The sequence below is a fragment of the Carettochelys insculpta genome, chromosome 1 (assembly GCF_033958435.1).
Source record: "Carettochelys insculpta isolate YL-2023 chromosome 1, ASM3395843v1, whole genome shotgun sequence".
Lineage (NCBI taxonomy): Eukaryota > Metazoa > Chordata > Testudines > Carettochelyidae > Carettochelys > Carettochelys insculpta.
The window spans coordinates 57,056,820-57,072,590 of NC_134137.1; the positions used below are offsets into that span (position 1 = coordinate 57,056,820).

General features: G+C 41.3%; 1 protein-coding gene across 16 annotated transcripts in view; it reads right to left on the reverse strand.

The window, feature by feature from the left end:
- The window catches only part of SUPT20H (SPT20 homolog, SAGA complex component), a 59,433-nt gene that overhangs the window by 24,894 nt on the left and 18,768 nt on the right, over window positions 1-15,771 (reverse strand). For 11 of the 16 annotated variants that reach the window (XR_012644366.1, XM_074986835.1, XM_074986783.1 and 8 more), the window contains exons 6-14: window positions 11,924-12,053; window positions 9,799-9,902; window positions 8,628-8,744; window positions 7,631-7,684; window positions 5,937-6,076; window positions 4,189-4,345; window positions 4,033-4,089; window positions 3,180-3,251; window positions 2,128-2,285 (exon numbers count right to left, since the gene is read on the reverse strand). Coding sequence is in view for 15 of the 16 variants with exons in the window: in XM_074986835.1 (XP_074842936.1) it covers window positions 2,128-2,285; window positions 3,180-3,251; window positions 4,033-4,089; window positions 4,189-4,345; window positions 5,937-6,076; window positions 7,631-7,684; window positions 8,628-8,744; window positions 9,799-9,902; window positions 11,924-12,053 (989 nt within the window). In the remaining variant the exon portion in view is untranslated. The remainder of the gene's footprint in view (window positions 1-2,127; window positions 2,286-3,179; window positions 3,252-4,032; window positions 4,090-4,188; window positions 4,346-5,936; window positions 6,077-7,630; window positions 7,685-8,627; window positions 8,745-9,798; window positions 9,903-11,923; window positions 12,054-15,771) is intronic. The other 5 variants (XM_074986843.1, XM_074986829.1, XM_074986819.1 and 2 more) reach the window with 1 other exon arrangement.

A 15,771-nucleotide genomic window follows, 5' to 3' on the forward strand; every position in this document is an offset into this window, starting at 1 on the left:
GTAATCTCCTGACACCCTAACTACCATGTCCCCTTCAAAGTTCGGAGCTAGTCTAGCCACAGCCTTCATGTTTTTTGCTTTTTTAGACTCTGAACTCTTAAGATTAAGAAGTGCATACCTTCCTATATGTATTTACAGTGATTTTCTGCACTCCCATAATGTAATTACTTAAAATAGGAACACCACTGGAAAAGTATCACAGAAATGCATTCAGGTCTCCAGGACCAGATGGCATTCACCCAAGGGTTCTGAAAGAACTCAAATGTGAAATTGCAGAGCTATTAATGGTGGTTTGTAACCTATCCTTTAAATCCGCTCCGGTACCCAATGACTGGAAGACAGCTAATATAACGCCAATATTTAAAAAGGGCTCTAGAGGAGACCCTGGCAATTACAGACTGGTAAGTCTAATGTCAGTACCGGGCAAATTAGTAGAAACAATAGTAAAGAATAAAATTGTCAGACACGTAGAAGAACATGATTTGTTGGGCAAAAGTCAGCATGGTTTCTGTAGAGGGAAGTCGTGTCTTACTAATCTATTAGAGTTCTTTGAAGGGGTTAACAAACACGCAGACGGGGGGACCCAGTGGACATAATAGATTTCCAGAAAGCCTTTGACAAGGTTCCTCACCAAAGGCTCTTATGTAAATTAGGTGGTCATGGGATAGGAGGAAAGATCCTTTCATGGATTGGAAACTGGTTAAAAGACAGGAAACAAAGGGTTGGAATAAATGGTAAATTTTCACAGTGGAGGGGGGTAACCAAGGGTCAGTCCTGGTACCAATCCTGTTCAACTTGTTCATCAATGATCTAGAAAAGGGGTAAGCAGTGAGGTGGCAAAGTTTGCAGATGATACCAAGCTGTTCAGGATAGTCAAAACCAAAGTAGATTGTGAAGAACTTCAAAAAGATCTCAGCAAACTGAGCAACTGGGCAGCAAAATGGCAAATGAAATTTAATGTGGGTAAGTGTAAGGTAATGCACATCGGGAAAAATAACCCCAATTATACATACAATATGATGGGGGCAAATTTAGCTACAACAGATCAGGAAAGGGATCTTGGAATTATAGTGGATAGTTCTCTGAAAACATCCACGCAGTGTGCAGCGGCAGTCAGTAAAGCAGATAGGATGTTAGGAATTATTAAAAAAGGGATAGAAAATAAGACTAAGAATATCATACTTCCCCTATATAAAACTATGGTACGCCCACATCTTGTGTACTGCGTGCAGATGTGGTTTCCTCACCTCAAAAAAGATATACTGGCATTAGAAAAAGTTCAGAAAAGGGCAACTAAAATGATTAAGGGTTTGGAAAGGGTCCCATATGAGGAGAGGCTAGAGAGACTGGGGCTTTTCAGTCTAGAAAAGAGAAGATTGAGGGGCGATATGATAGAGGTATATAAAATCATGAATGGTGTGGAGAAAGTGAATACAGAAAAGTTATTTACTTGTTCCCATAATATAAGAACTAGAGGACACCAAATGAAATGAATGGGTAGTAGGTTCAAAAGTAATAAAAGAAAATTTTTCTTCACACAGCACACAGTCAACCTGTGGAACTCCTTGCTGGAGGAGGCTGTGAAGGCCAGCACTCTAACAGAATTTAAAATAGAGCTTGATAAATTTTTGGAGATTAGGTCCATAAATGGCTATTAGCCAAGGGTAAAGTATGGTGCCCCTAGCCTTTAGTCAAAGGCTGGAGACAGATGGCAGGAGACAAATCGCTTGATCATTGTCTTCGGTTCACCTCCTCTGGGGCACCTGGCACTGGCCACTGTCGGCAGACAGGATACTGGGCTGGATGGACCTTTGGTCTGACCCAGTATGGCCGTTCTTATGTTCTTATGTCCCTCCAAATTGATATTTTGTTCTAAAATAATTTTAGTATGGGAAGATATGAGATTCTTGTGATTGTATATGAATTTATGCATAATGCTACTTACTGCTTTTGTTTTTAAGACGACAATGGTTAGATATTTCTAAATTTCTGAAATGAAAACCTCAAGTTTTCCATTTTTTCTAGCATAACTAGGTCCATTCATTAACTTGTTCGATGCAGGAAAATACACCTGTTTTTCTCTCTAGCGTCATATAACAGAGCCTCTTAAGTATACAAACTACTTACTGTGATGGAGTTATCAGGCTGTCATTTTCCTCACTGCCTTTGAACGTCTGTATTTTACCATAGTAGAGCGGATTACCAAGGGACTGAAAAATGGTCAATTTTGTTTTTTGAAGTTGATTACCAACTTCACATTCAAACACATAATCATCTCTTATCTCCTGAAAGACAGAATGACAATATATACTGAATCTTTTCAAAATCAAGTCAACAGAAAATGTTGATCAGAATAGGTCAGAAATCTAGAAAATACAAATTGCAAGTACCACTATCTAGTAGTTCCTAAATGTCACTGCTTAGTAGGCATGGAAAATGATTTCCAGAAGAAATTCTTAAACTAATAGGATGGAGGAGATAAATAAGTTGCTTTAAAAAAATCAAGGAATACTATTCACAAACAGTTAAATATTTCTGACAGATATTGGATGTACAGATAGAAAAAACACACCTAAAAGTAAATACACAAGGTGGGTGAGGGAATATCTTTCATCTAACCAACTGTCAATGGCATCCTCTCACTCTCCTGGTGTCTGATATTTGGGTTGAACACAGCTACAATACTGCAAACATCTAAAAGTAGTTACAGACATAACACAGACCTACGGATGAATAGCATGCCAAACGGACGAAAATAAGGTACAGTAGTGGCAGGACTGATTTCTTGAAAAATTTCAATCATCTTCCAAGTACCTTGATATTGTGCAGGGCATTTACAATACATTGGCTAGCTAATTATTGCAACATGGGTAGGCACTGTGGACAAAAGCAAAGTTGCATTGTGTCATGCTCACACGCCAAACTTAGGTTAAGGACTAGAATTTAAGAGTAAATTACTTTTACTTTTTGTGTGACAATGAATAATAAATCCTGTATATCCTTTTAGCTTGATAATCACACCAGTGCATGAATGTGTGAAATTAAACCTCCCCTTTCACATTTTTTAAAAGACTATAGAAAAAAAATTGTTCTTTATGATCTCATTTACATTTTGTTGAAAGAGGCAGCATCTTAACTAGAGGGAGAAAAAAGGTTGATCAAAAGTCTAAATTACTCACATGTGCTGGCCAGACAGTAGGTTGAGAGTCATCAGGTTTAATAGACTTTTCCACTTTGGCATATTTTTCCACCTTAAAAGAAAAAATAGGTATCAGAATATAAAGCAGCTGAAAGAGAATGTAGAGATTATTTAATGATTTTATACGTTTGGTATTTTGTTTTACTAAGGAACTCTCAGAATCTTTAAATAAATTTAGCAGAGCTTTATTTAGCAATGAAAAATCTATTGGGAACGACTGTATGCAGCTCACATTGTGGGATGAATGTGGATCCCATCACATCGAGAGTGAAGCAACTGTTCCCAAAGGCATTGTGCCCAAGGCAGCACAATGTCCCACCATTACTCACTGATTAACAAAGGCTACGTCTACACTAGCCCAAATCTTCGAAATGGCCATGCAAATGGTCATTTCGAAGATTATTAATGAGGCACTGAAATGCATATTCAGTGCTTCATTAGCATGCCATCTGCCACAGCTCTTCAAAATTGCTGCTTTTCGCTGCTGCATGGCTCATCCAGACGGGTCCTTTTTAAAAGGAACCCACCAACTTCAAAATCCCCTTATTCCTAGCTGCTGATGGGAATAAGGGGATTTCGAAGTTGCCGGGTCCTTTTTGAAAAGGAGCCCCATCTGACGAGCTGTGCAGCAGCGAAAAGCAGCAATTCGAAAAGCTGCAGCTGGCGGCATGCTACTGAGGCGCTGAATATGCATTTCAGTGCCTCATTAGTAATCTTCAAAATGGCCATTTGCATAGCCATTTTGAAGATTTGGGGTAGTGTGGACACGGCCAAAATATTTAGTAAGTGGAATTTTTACTGACTCAATTGTTTTTAACCACATGTGAACTTACATCAACTTCAGAAGGTGCAGTCAAGTAGCAAGGGTTCTGTTTCCACATATCTACACACTGAAAGATGGGGAAAAAACACAAAACAATGTGAGCATCTGTATAGTAATGATCAATCTAGCAATCACTGTTTGCCCATATAACCTGCAATGTACTTACATTCCCAGCTTTAGAAATTTTGAGGTCATACTGCTGTGTTCCTTTCCTTTCCTTTCTTTTCTGTAAGTAGTCAAGTAATCGGAGCTGAGGCGGAGTTGGATAATGACCTACATCCTGCTGCCGATTCAGAGATGACCTAGAATATCTCTTGAAACACCTATGGTATATTGAGAAAAGTACTTGTAAAACCAACAAACTGAAACATGCTACCACATGTGCACTCATACACATAGGAAAAAGGGATTCCCATTATAATAAAAGATGTGCTGTTGAATAAGGTTTTTCAATTATCACCTTTTATGGTGTTGAATAACAAACAACTGTGATCTATTTACTTCTAAACATGTTATTCTTATGAGCCTCAAGGTCAAAAAACTGTAGCAAACACTCTTGAAATAAAAATTACAATGGAAGAATTTTGTGAATTTTGACAGTGGTTAAAATATTACAAAAACTTTTTAAAAATCAGAATATTTTTCAGATTTATTTCATCTTGTAAAATTTTTTGCCACTGATACCAACAAAATGTCAACATAATATTTAAAAATATGATAATTTGCCACTCTCTCCAGGCCTGGCAGGATCCTTAGCTCTGTTAGCATTATACAGTGCAGTCAGAGTCATGAAGAGTACTAATTACAACTACACTGAAGCTAGCATCTATATATGTATACACATACACACTTAGCTAAACTCTGTATACCTGAGCATCTAATATGTATATTTACACCTATTTTCTTAATTCTAGCAGATTGCTTATATATTTTACATATTACTGAGCAAACACGTATTTCTCAGTAAAAAGTCTACTGTAAAATAGAACTAAACACAATAATCACACATCATTAAGATTGTCCTCCAAACAATTATACCCATGTTTAACTTTATGCAGATAAACAGTTCCACTGGCTGTTTAAAAATTAAATTTCTGTATAAATGCTTCCAGATTAAGACCTTCTGCAAAACACCTGTATTCTAAGTTTGTTAAACCATTCAAGCAATAGAAAACCACATTAATTTTTGCTGGATTTTATCCTATTACATAGTTGAATATTTTTTGTAACGTTTTAATTAAAGCCAGGCCTAAGTAAGATCCTATATTCATAAAATAAAAGCTGCAAAATAGCATACTGCTGAACTATAGCCTTTAATTCATTTTTTGGCAAAGAGGAACAAGGAAGGTTTAAGATGAAACATTTTTAATGCCGTTTATTCAGTTAATATTGTTTACAGTTGCCGACTGCCTCAGCTCACACTTTGATTATAAGCCACAACAAAAACATAAATATGACCACAGAAGAGCAATACCATTTGGTATTCACTCAGTATGGCATTTTAAGAAAATAATATATGTACATATACACATATTACGTATACACTATACATGAATATGTTATGAGCTGCACTTTAATATCAACCCTGACTTAAGAGGCCTTGATCTTTTCCTATTTAGAAGAGATTGCAAAGGCATTACACAGAACAAATAATAAAATTCAGAGTACAAATAACAACAAACTGTTATAAAAAAAAACTTTTGATTTTCCTTAAAGTCATAGTTTCCCCCCCCCCAGTTTTTAAAACTTTATTGATTCAAAAATAAAATAAAAATGTTCAAAGACTTTCAAAGCTTGTTTAATTAAGAACTGGTTATGAACATATAACGTTAGTGTAAATTTTTTTCCTTGAAAGTAATCTGTCAAATTCTAAACAGGTTTCTATGTCCTGACACATCACAGACTAATCATTACCGTTTCATTGGGCGAGTGTTCATCTTCTGCTTATTATAGAGGAGTCTGTTTGCTGTGCAGGTTACAGCTATTGAAGGATCCAAACACAAAGGCTCTGCTGTAGCCAAGATAAGTTGGCTCTCAAGTAGAAGTTTGTCTTCCTATAATATATGCAAATTTTAATTATGTAAAAAAAACCTGGAAGTTTTGTATATCTATACAGGCTTTTATTTCATGCTACTCCTCATGGTATCTGAATGTGTGCATATATATATGCATGAACAGGCACACACTATTTGATAACTTTTTTCTGAATTGTTAACATATCTGTTGTTTAGCACTCACACCCTTTGTAGGCTAAAGAGCCTGCTAGCTTTGTTTATAGCAAAAACCAACCCACTTAGTATTTTTTTCGCTCTCTCTCTCCCAGAAATAAACAAATCATCTGTCTCTCAATGACACATCCTGATTGATGGCACAGTTTCTATTTGATTACAAATAATTTATATGAGACACCAGACACTGGTTGAGGCAAGGAACCTGAATATGTCTGTGCTTCTCAGCAGATGTATTTTGCCATCAGTAACTTCTGTTGTATTAAACCAAATAAAATTGCACAATCCTAATCAGTTTCACTCTGCTGTCAGTACCAGTGGGAAAATGCTTTTCAACCAGGGGAGTTGTATGGCGTTAGAGAGTTCTTCTTGGATGCCAACCTGGGCCTCCGTGATGATGATGATGATGGTGGTGGTGGTGGAGGTGGAGAGTGAGAAGGGTCAACTGGTTAGATTATCTCTAATTTTTTTTCATTCTACGTAATAAAAGATTAAGTGCTGAGCACCTTCAACACTTCAATATCCACTGTCTTCTATGGAAGTTGAGGGCACTCAGCATTTTGCAAGAGCTCAGTGATTTGAACACTGGCCTCCTAAACCCAAGGTTGTGAGTTCAATCCTTGAAGGGATCATTTAGGGATCTGGGGCAAATAGGTTACAAAAAAATCTGTCAAGGATGGTGATAGGTCCAGTTGTGAGGGCAGGGGGGCTGGACTCAATGACCTCTGAAAGGTTCCTTCCAGTTCTATGATATAGGTGTGTCTCCATACAGGATCAAACTGCTAGGCTGAATCTACACTAACAAGTTCCTTTGGAAAATCCAGCCCTTTTTCGAACGCAGAGCATCTACGGAAAAAATGCATTCTTTTAATCCAGAATCTAAAGAACACGGATCTTCTTCTGGAAGCCCTCTTCTGCTCCCAGATCTTCAGGAAGACCGTGTTCTTTCAAAACGCTCTTTCAAAAAAAAAAGCGTGTGTAGATGGCCTGCAGGTCCTTTTTTTCTTTTTTTTTTGAAAAGGCAGTCCTCTTTGTGCCAGATTTTTCAATCCCAAATTCACTCTTTCAAAAGGGATGTGTGGACACACTCTATCGAAAGAGCAGATCAAACTTTCAATCTGCTTTTTTGTGTGCGGATGTGATCTTCTGAAAGAAGCTTTTTTTGGAAGAGATCTTCCAGAATAACTTCTTTTAAAAGACTGCTATAGTGTAGACTTAGCCCTAGTGAGCTAGTTTGACACATCTCTGGATCATTAATCAGTTCCTCAAACACTCAAAGTTAATCCAAAGTGTGTACAATGTCAGATTCAGATATCTTGCAAAACTGCTTTGTTGCGTCTTTTATATGATAGTAATGTTTAAATTTGCATGGAAACTCACCTGTGTCCATTTGTGGTTGTCACTTGTTATAGAATGCACATCACAAATTAAAGTCTAAAAAACAGGCAAATTTTGGTTACTTTTCAAATAAACACTATAATATAACTAATATATTTGCATATAAGTTATATAAAACTGGGTAGGGAACCTTTTTTGGGTAGACAAATCAGCTGGAGGCCAGAGAAGGGAGAAGTTTTGGCCCTGGGTGGGAGGGAGGCTGCAGAAGTGGGCTGGGGGTGAGTGATCTGGGCTGGAGTAGGGTGCAGGAGTGGAGGATCTGGGTGTAAGGGGTTGTAGGAGTGGGGCAGGGGTCTGGACAGGAGCGGGGTGGAGGGTTTGGGATGAGGAGTCTGGGAAGAAGGGGTCAGGTGGGGCAGGGAGTCAGGGTGGAAGGGAGGGGGCAGAGAGAGGGTAGGAGTGGGGGTCTGAATGGGAGGGTGTGCAGGAGCTGTCTGGAGTGTGGGGTCTGGGTGATGGGGATGCACTTGCCTTTGCAGCACCCTTAGAAGCACATGGCTCTGCACCCCTTTCTCTACTGCTCCCGGGCAGCACCCGCCATTGCTCTGATTGGTCAGAATTCCAGACAATCAAAACAGCAGTAGGAAGACTCGTGCAGGCTGCCAAGAATGCTGCTGCTCCCCCCGCCTTCCCCTGTGACTGGCAGCAAACCCCAGAGCTCAGAGTTCCTTCCTGCTCTCCCCTGCCCCAGTCCCTAGCAGAGTTTTCAGTTCGGATCCAGACTGTGGCTTGTCTGATCTGGGCCATGAGGCTCAGGGCTCCAAACCCTCCACCCCGCCACATACTGGATGCCATGGCGCCCTGAAACTCGGGGCTCAGATTAGACAAGCCTCTGACCAGATCCGGACCACAAGCCAGCGTCTCTCTACACTGAGAAAAGATATTTAAAGGCAGCGGCTAATTTCTACAATGCCATTAATTTTAAAGAGTGAGAAAAAGGGAATCCTATTTAAACCATTTAATGTGATGTACCTCTTACCTGCATCGTTGGACGCAGAAGAACATGCTTGCTTTGGTATGTTGGAGATTTCATATTACCAGACTGCCTGTAGTCACGTATTTCTGCTATGACACACCCACAATGAAAAATATTAACCTGTTTGAAAAAAACACAAATATCTCTGTAAATGTGTGTTCCAGAATTCTCAGGTCCCACTATTGTAATTCTGTGTGCATGTAACACTGAAAGTCACTTGGCCACTCGTGCAACGATCTTACAGCTAACTGTGACTTCCTGCTTTGTTTTTACTCTGTAAATATACATATCGCATCCAGGAATAAAACCAAATTCATCCCCAGCACAGGGTGGTGTCATTCCCATTGAGGTGAGTGGAAGCTGTGCAGTTGTTTCTGCTTACATGATATGGTCCTTGATGCTGTGCTTATTACTGTGGAAAAGACAGCAAAGAGCTCTCAACCTCAAGGTTCTGAAACTGTGAACCAGGACCACAAAGTGGGTAACAATCCCATTTTAATGGGGTTGCTGGGGCTGGCTTAAACTTGTTGGGCCCATGGTCAAAGCTGAAGCTTGAGCCTCACTGCCTAAGGCCAGAGTCCAAGGGCTTCGGCCCTGGGTGGAGGAGCTCAGGCTCCAGGCCCTCTGCCTTAAGTTGAAACCCTTAGGCATCAGTTTTCACCCCTTGGTGTAGTGGGGCTTGGTCTTTGGCCCCCCTGACCCTGGGCCACAAAGCTCAGGCAGGCTCAAGCTTTGGTGCCCCTACTGGGGTTGTGTAGTAATTTTCGTTGTCAGAAGGGAGCCACTGTGCAGTGAAGCTTGAGAATCCCTGTACTAAGCACTGTCACACAGTGATCTTTAGTACACACCCAGATAGGTCCAATACCCAAGCTCCAAAACCGATTAGTAACATTAGTCAAGTGTTCTGCGTTACTTACATTTCTGAAATTCCTATTTCAAATGTGTCATGAAAGTGCACTTTTAGGGGCTTGTCATGTTAGATGAAACCATGGCAAAAAAACCAAAACCAAAACCAAAAAGTGCATATATTTATTTGTTCTGGATGCTAATAAAATACTTCAGTTTTGGGCACTAAAGAATTATGATCCTGATGCTTCGAACAGCTCACTGCAGCTGCACAGAACTGCCTGGAGGGAGACTAAAGGACAACTTGTCATCATAAAGAGTTTCATACCTGAGATTTTTCTAAAAGATCAACCAAAATGGGTGGCAGCTCCTCTGCATCCAAATATTCTAGGAGTTCACCCTCCTCATAAGGCAGTCGAATGGTCTCAGAATCTGAATTCAAACAAAACCCACAAAGCCTTATCTACTGCTTCCCAATATAGATTCATGAGAAATGAGCACATCAACAAGAAAAAGTGGGGTGGTAAAAAATACCCCAAATCCCAATTTTCTTTGCATAATATCCATTTTCTTGTTTTTGATTGTATTTCCAAGCCATTTAATATTGGCTTCATCCAGATCTTATTGCAGTAAAGGTAAAACTCTTATTTCTCTCTATAAGGGCAAAATTTACTCCCAGAATGGGTTCTCTGTATAGCTCAACTTTAGGCACATAAGTAATAATATTGGTTTCAATGAGACTACTCGCATATTGAAAGTTAAGGATGTGCCTAAGCAGGAATGAGGGTTACATATTTCAACAATGAAGCAGCCTCTATATGGACAAACTAAATTTCCTGTTTGCTGTACAAGTACAGAATGCTGCTTTCAAAAATCCGTATTTGCCTTGAACTGAAACAAACAACACAATGTATTAAAGAAATTACTAATTTTTTAAAGAAGTCACCTAGAAATTGTCTATTATTTTATTGTATTTTATCACAGAAATTTACATGTAAATCTCTTTGTTTTCTCCAAGGATGCCCTACAATATGATTAGTATCCCAGAGTTCCTGTTCCTCGTTAAAAGGTACAAAACAGCTTTAGTAAGGCCTACGTTTTCAGAAGTGACTCGTGATTTTGGGCACCACGGTTTCTGAGTGCTCAACTTGATAAAAAGGGCTTGATTGTCACGAAATGCTGAGAACCAGCCATTTAAAAAACACGACGTTTTAGGTGTCTCAAATTGGGCACATACAATCACTAATCACTTCCGAAAATGTTCTTCCTTAGTTATAAGCACCACAGGTAGTAACACCTTACAATTAAGTTTGCCTGACATTTCCCATTTAAGATCCTTTTTGGTTGCTTATAATTTTACCAAATTCAATCATATGGGCTGAAATTTCCAATGTTTTGTGTCTGACTAAGGCTGATTTTTTTCCCAGAAAACTTTTAAAAAGGGCTCATTTGTTTCCAAAGGAAATATTAGTGATGATTAGAGAAAATCTGTTTTGCATGAGTTAAAAGAAACTCTTACAATTATTTCATTGAGAATCTCTACTGCTTGTGTGTTTTCAAGATGGGACTTGAAATTCGGCAGGGGCATTGCTTTTAGCTGTTCCCCTGGAAAAGTTCCCAAATTTGACCAAGTTCTAAATGTTTGGGAAAAAATATAAGTTCACATGTACTAAGCAGTGACTCGGTAGAGTTTGGCAGCTAAATGTTCTGATGTATGTTCCAGCCTAGGGCTACTTGGGCTGAGATTTTCCCCTGGCATTACTGCGCCCAATTGCTGTTGGCCATCATAGCATGCAGCACAAAACAGAAAGCAGGACAACTGTTTTTCTAGTGCCCTCAGTGCTGGCCTGGCTGGCATTCTGGCACCAGGTAGGAAGCCACTTAACTTTAATCAAGAAGGGATGAGTTGGACCTGAGCAAGGAAGAAAGTGGAGGGAACAGATTGGAACAAGCAGCCCAGGGAAGGGGGACAATTACGATGACAAAAACAGAGATGGAAGTGCCTGAGACTGGATGAGGAGTTGGGGGTGGCAGAGACTGGAATTGGACAAGGGACCTTAGAGAAGACTGGGACTTGAATAGGAAGCCTGGGGCTGGCTAGGCAAAGAGACTTAGAAATACTGGGACAAGAAGACTGGCTGGAGATGAAGGGCTGGGACGGGCTAGATGTAAATGGTACAGGCCACACTTTCCTGTAAAAAGATGACTGTCTCCAGATAAGTACTAATTATAAACAAAAATAAGGACTATGAAGAGAGCTAAAGCTTGGTAATTTAGCATTTATTCCTATTCTTATATGATCATCATCTACAGTTCACAAAAGCAACTGTACAGAAGCTTGCTTTAGAGCAGAAACAAGCACCAAATCCAAGCAGCCAGCATGGCTCATACTGACGAGTTAGTGTTTATAAAGCATTTTGAAAATTAAAGGAGGTAAGCAGCAGCAATATTACCTGATCCATTTTTTCCCCTGAGCATCAGTGAATAACCTTCATTCCCTGGATAGAGATTCACTACCAGACATGACAACGTCTCCTGCATTACCAGCTTCTCAAGTAAGTTCACATTTCGCCTCAGCTTCTGCTTTAAAAGTAAAGTGTGCTCATGAAAATAACCAATAAAATTAAGTAATTAATATTATATTGTTAACCAAAACAAATAAATCAGAAAGTGAAATTACGAAAATGCTAAATATAGTCTACTCAGTGTCAGAGTTTAGATTTAAAGAAGCCTAGCATTTAATATAAATACACAATAGGGTACAGTCATGAAGTAAAGTAACACAAACTACACAACTTTAAAAAAAGATCTGAGAAAAAAACCACTCAGTTGGGCCTTTTTAATCATTTTCATTCCCAGGTCTTCAGTTAATACAGTTATAATCTAAGAATACATCCTACGTTATGATCCCATTAAAACCTACTCTGTCCAAGTTATAAACTGTACATTTAACAAAATCGCACTTTTTGACCAAAGACCCAACAGACCTTTAGAAATTCTTCACAGCAGATGTCTTCTGCCAGATGTCTAATAGGACTGTAAAATCTGAAAGCTTTCCTACTTGCATTGCCTTGTCTATATTTGCTGAATATGGTCCAAGTACCACAATCACTTTTCACAACCATTTTAAGGAGGTTCCTGTTCACTAACAAGTTGTAAATCCAAATGACGTATTTCTCTTCTTTCCTGTCCTAAGCCCACCAACTATTCAAAAAGTCCTTGGCATAAGAGAGTATTAATTTTAAAGCCTTAGATTTCTTCTCTCTCCTTCAATGGTCGAAGGCTACCATTGGGCGGAGGTGCTAGTTACATCAAATGAATCATGAGACACACAGAGGTAGTAAATAAATATTTCACTGTTGTCTTTTCCTCCAAGGACCAAACACATCAGAGCCGTGTCTACACGTGCACGCTACTTCGAAGTAGCGGCACTAACTTCGAAATAGCACCCGTCACGGCTACGCGTGTTGGGCGCTATTTCGATGTTAACATCGACGTTAAGCGGCGAGACGTCGAAGCCGCTAACCCCATGAGGGGATGGGAATAGCGCCCTACTTCGACGTTCAACGTCGAAGTAGGGACCGTGTAGTCGTTGTGCGTCCCGCAACATCGAAATTGCGGGGTCCTCCATGGCGGCCATCAGCTGAGGGGTTGAGAGACGCTCTCTCTCCAGCCCCTGCGGGGCTCTATGGTCACCGTGTGCAGCAGCCCTTAGCCCAGGGCTTCTGACTGCTGCTGCCGCAGCTGGGGATCCATGCTGCATGCACAGGGTCTGCAACCAGTTATCGGCTCTGTGGATCTTGTGTTGTTTAGTGCAACTGTGTCTGGGAGGGGCCCTTTAAGGGAGCGGCTTGCTGTTGAGTCTGCCCTGTGACCTTGTCTGCAGCTGTGCCTGGCACCCTTATTTCGATGTGTGCTACTGTGGCATGTAGACGTTCCCTCGCAGCGCCTATTTCGATGTGGTGCTGCGCAACGACGTTGCCAGCCCTGGAGGACATGTAGACGTTATTCATCGAAATAGCCTATTTCGATGTAGCGTTCACGTGTAGACATAGCCCAGATGTGGTAGGATGAAAACCCCTCCATCAACATGTGCCAGTTTTGCTAGGGGAAGTATTTTTGAATGGAAGGGAAAACAGAATGAGGAACGAATGTTGCTAAGCCAAACCAGGAGGCCATTTTAACAAGGCAGCAGGAAGAATGGTAAAAAAATACTGTGGCTCTCATCCTGCCTAATTCTGGGCTGACTGCCAGGAGCCTTTGCCTCTAGTGTTACCAAATAAAAAAGAGGACACCCCTGAGAGGGAGTGTATCTGAATCAGTATCAACCAACACGTTGTATTAATGTGTTATAGCAATGGTGTTCAATAGGAATTCAATGACCACATTTGTGGTTGTCGTTCTTCCATATTCACCACAGTCTCTTCCACCAGCTCTAAATAAATGTGCTCTGCCTCCCACAGAGCCAGGGACTCCCAGTCCCCACCCCCAAATAAATGCCCTCCTCCTCCCACTCCCCCAGAGGCAGGCACTTCCAGCCCCACCCCATCCCAAATAAATATCCTCCCCCTTCCCCAGAGCTAGCACCCCCAGCCTCCCCATTCTAAATCAATGCTGGCACCAGGGCTGGACCTGCTGCTGGGGCGCAACACATTCCTCTCACCAAGGGATGGGGCACATGCATAGAACATGTGGACAGCACTCCCTATGTGCAAGTCTAGGAAGAGCTGCATTTAAAGGCTCAAAGAGCAGCATGCAGCTCCAGAGCCGGAATCACCATACTGCGGTGTCCTGTTCACCACGTGGCAAGCGGCAAATGTATTTGACACCGCAGTGTTATAGTATATAATACATTAATACGTGAGTTGGCAGATACTGCTAAAGATACACTCCCTCTGAGGGGTATCTTCTTTTATGAAAGGTCAACTACGGTAAACCTACAAACTCAGAAATGGTAGCAACAACTGTTCTATCTAACACACTTGAGAGAGACACGCAGGCAATGACAGAGGAACAAATGCAACAGCATTGTGCTTCTGTTGTATGGGAAAGACAGGGAAGAAACCAGCCTCTGGGCACAGCGCAAATCTAAGGTGTTCGAGAGATAAGACTCTTCCCTTATGCACAACCTGCCAGCAATGCAAACCTTTCTACCTACCACACTCATGTGACACTCCAGCTCCAAGCAAGAATGGTAAATTGCACATATACTGCTTCCATGGAAGGCCTGTGCTTACACAACTGGGGATGAAATTGCTTGTTGTACCTGCAGCCAAGCTAAATAAAGTATGTAGTGTAGCACAAGATACTCCTGGGAGAATTTTGTGCTTCTACAAATAATTAACAAGGCCCCCATTTTTTTTTTTGTGCAAAACAAAGCTTCTGCTGGAATATTGTAGCAGTTCCACCATTTACCCACCAGACGTTGCTGTGGCACTTGAACACAGCAGTTGATTGCCAGGTAGAGAAAAAGCCTGCAGAACCCTCTTCACGGTGCTTGTGGGGCCAGGTCAGGAGGCAGGAACTATGGGCAGATACAGTGTGTGGCTGATGGAGAGGGGAGGTGAGATAGGAGCCACGAGGAGCAGCAGCAGCAGCCTAATCAGTCTTCCCATCACTGCTCTGATTGGCCAGAATTCTAACCAATCAGAGCAGTGGAGGGCTGTGCCTGGGATCATGGGGTAGGAGGGGCAGAACGATGTACATCTGAGGGTGTTCAAACGTAAGTGCATCCTCCTTGCCCAGACCCCACATACACAGACAGCTCCTGTGCCCTCCTCCCATCCAGACCCCACACTCTGCTTGCACTCTCCCTCCCAGACCACCCACCCACTTCCACTCCCTCCTGCCTAGACCCCCAGAGCCCTGGTCCTCATGCAGTAGGGGACCACATCAGGGAGGCATTTTTTTCCCTTTTTCTTTCTTTTTTCACTTATCTAAGGGTCAGTAGTGACTCCAGACCCAAAAAAGGTTTCCCACACCTGTTATAGGGGATGGCAGAGGGAATGCAGGGACACATAGGGTCAGGGATGTGCCTGCAGGGGGAACAGAGACATATGGTGACATGAGCAGATGTGCCTGACTGAATGGGAGAGGCTAGGGTCACCCAGACTCTGCATGGAGGAAGCTCCCTCACAGTCCCTCCTCCACCACCTTTCCCACCTATACTCAACAACCCTTCAAGTTTACCGCCAGGCTCCTTCCCAACAATTGTTCTCCCTACTCTTTGCACTGCTTCAGATGGGTGTGGGAAACATGGTTCTGTACTGAAGTTTAAATGAGTTTTTATTCAGAGTTCTTT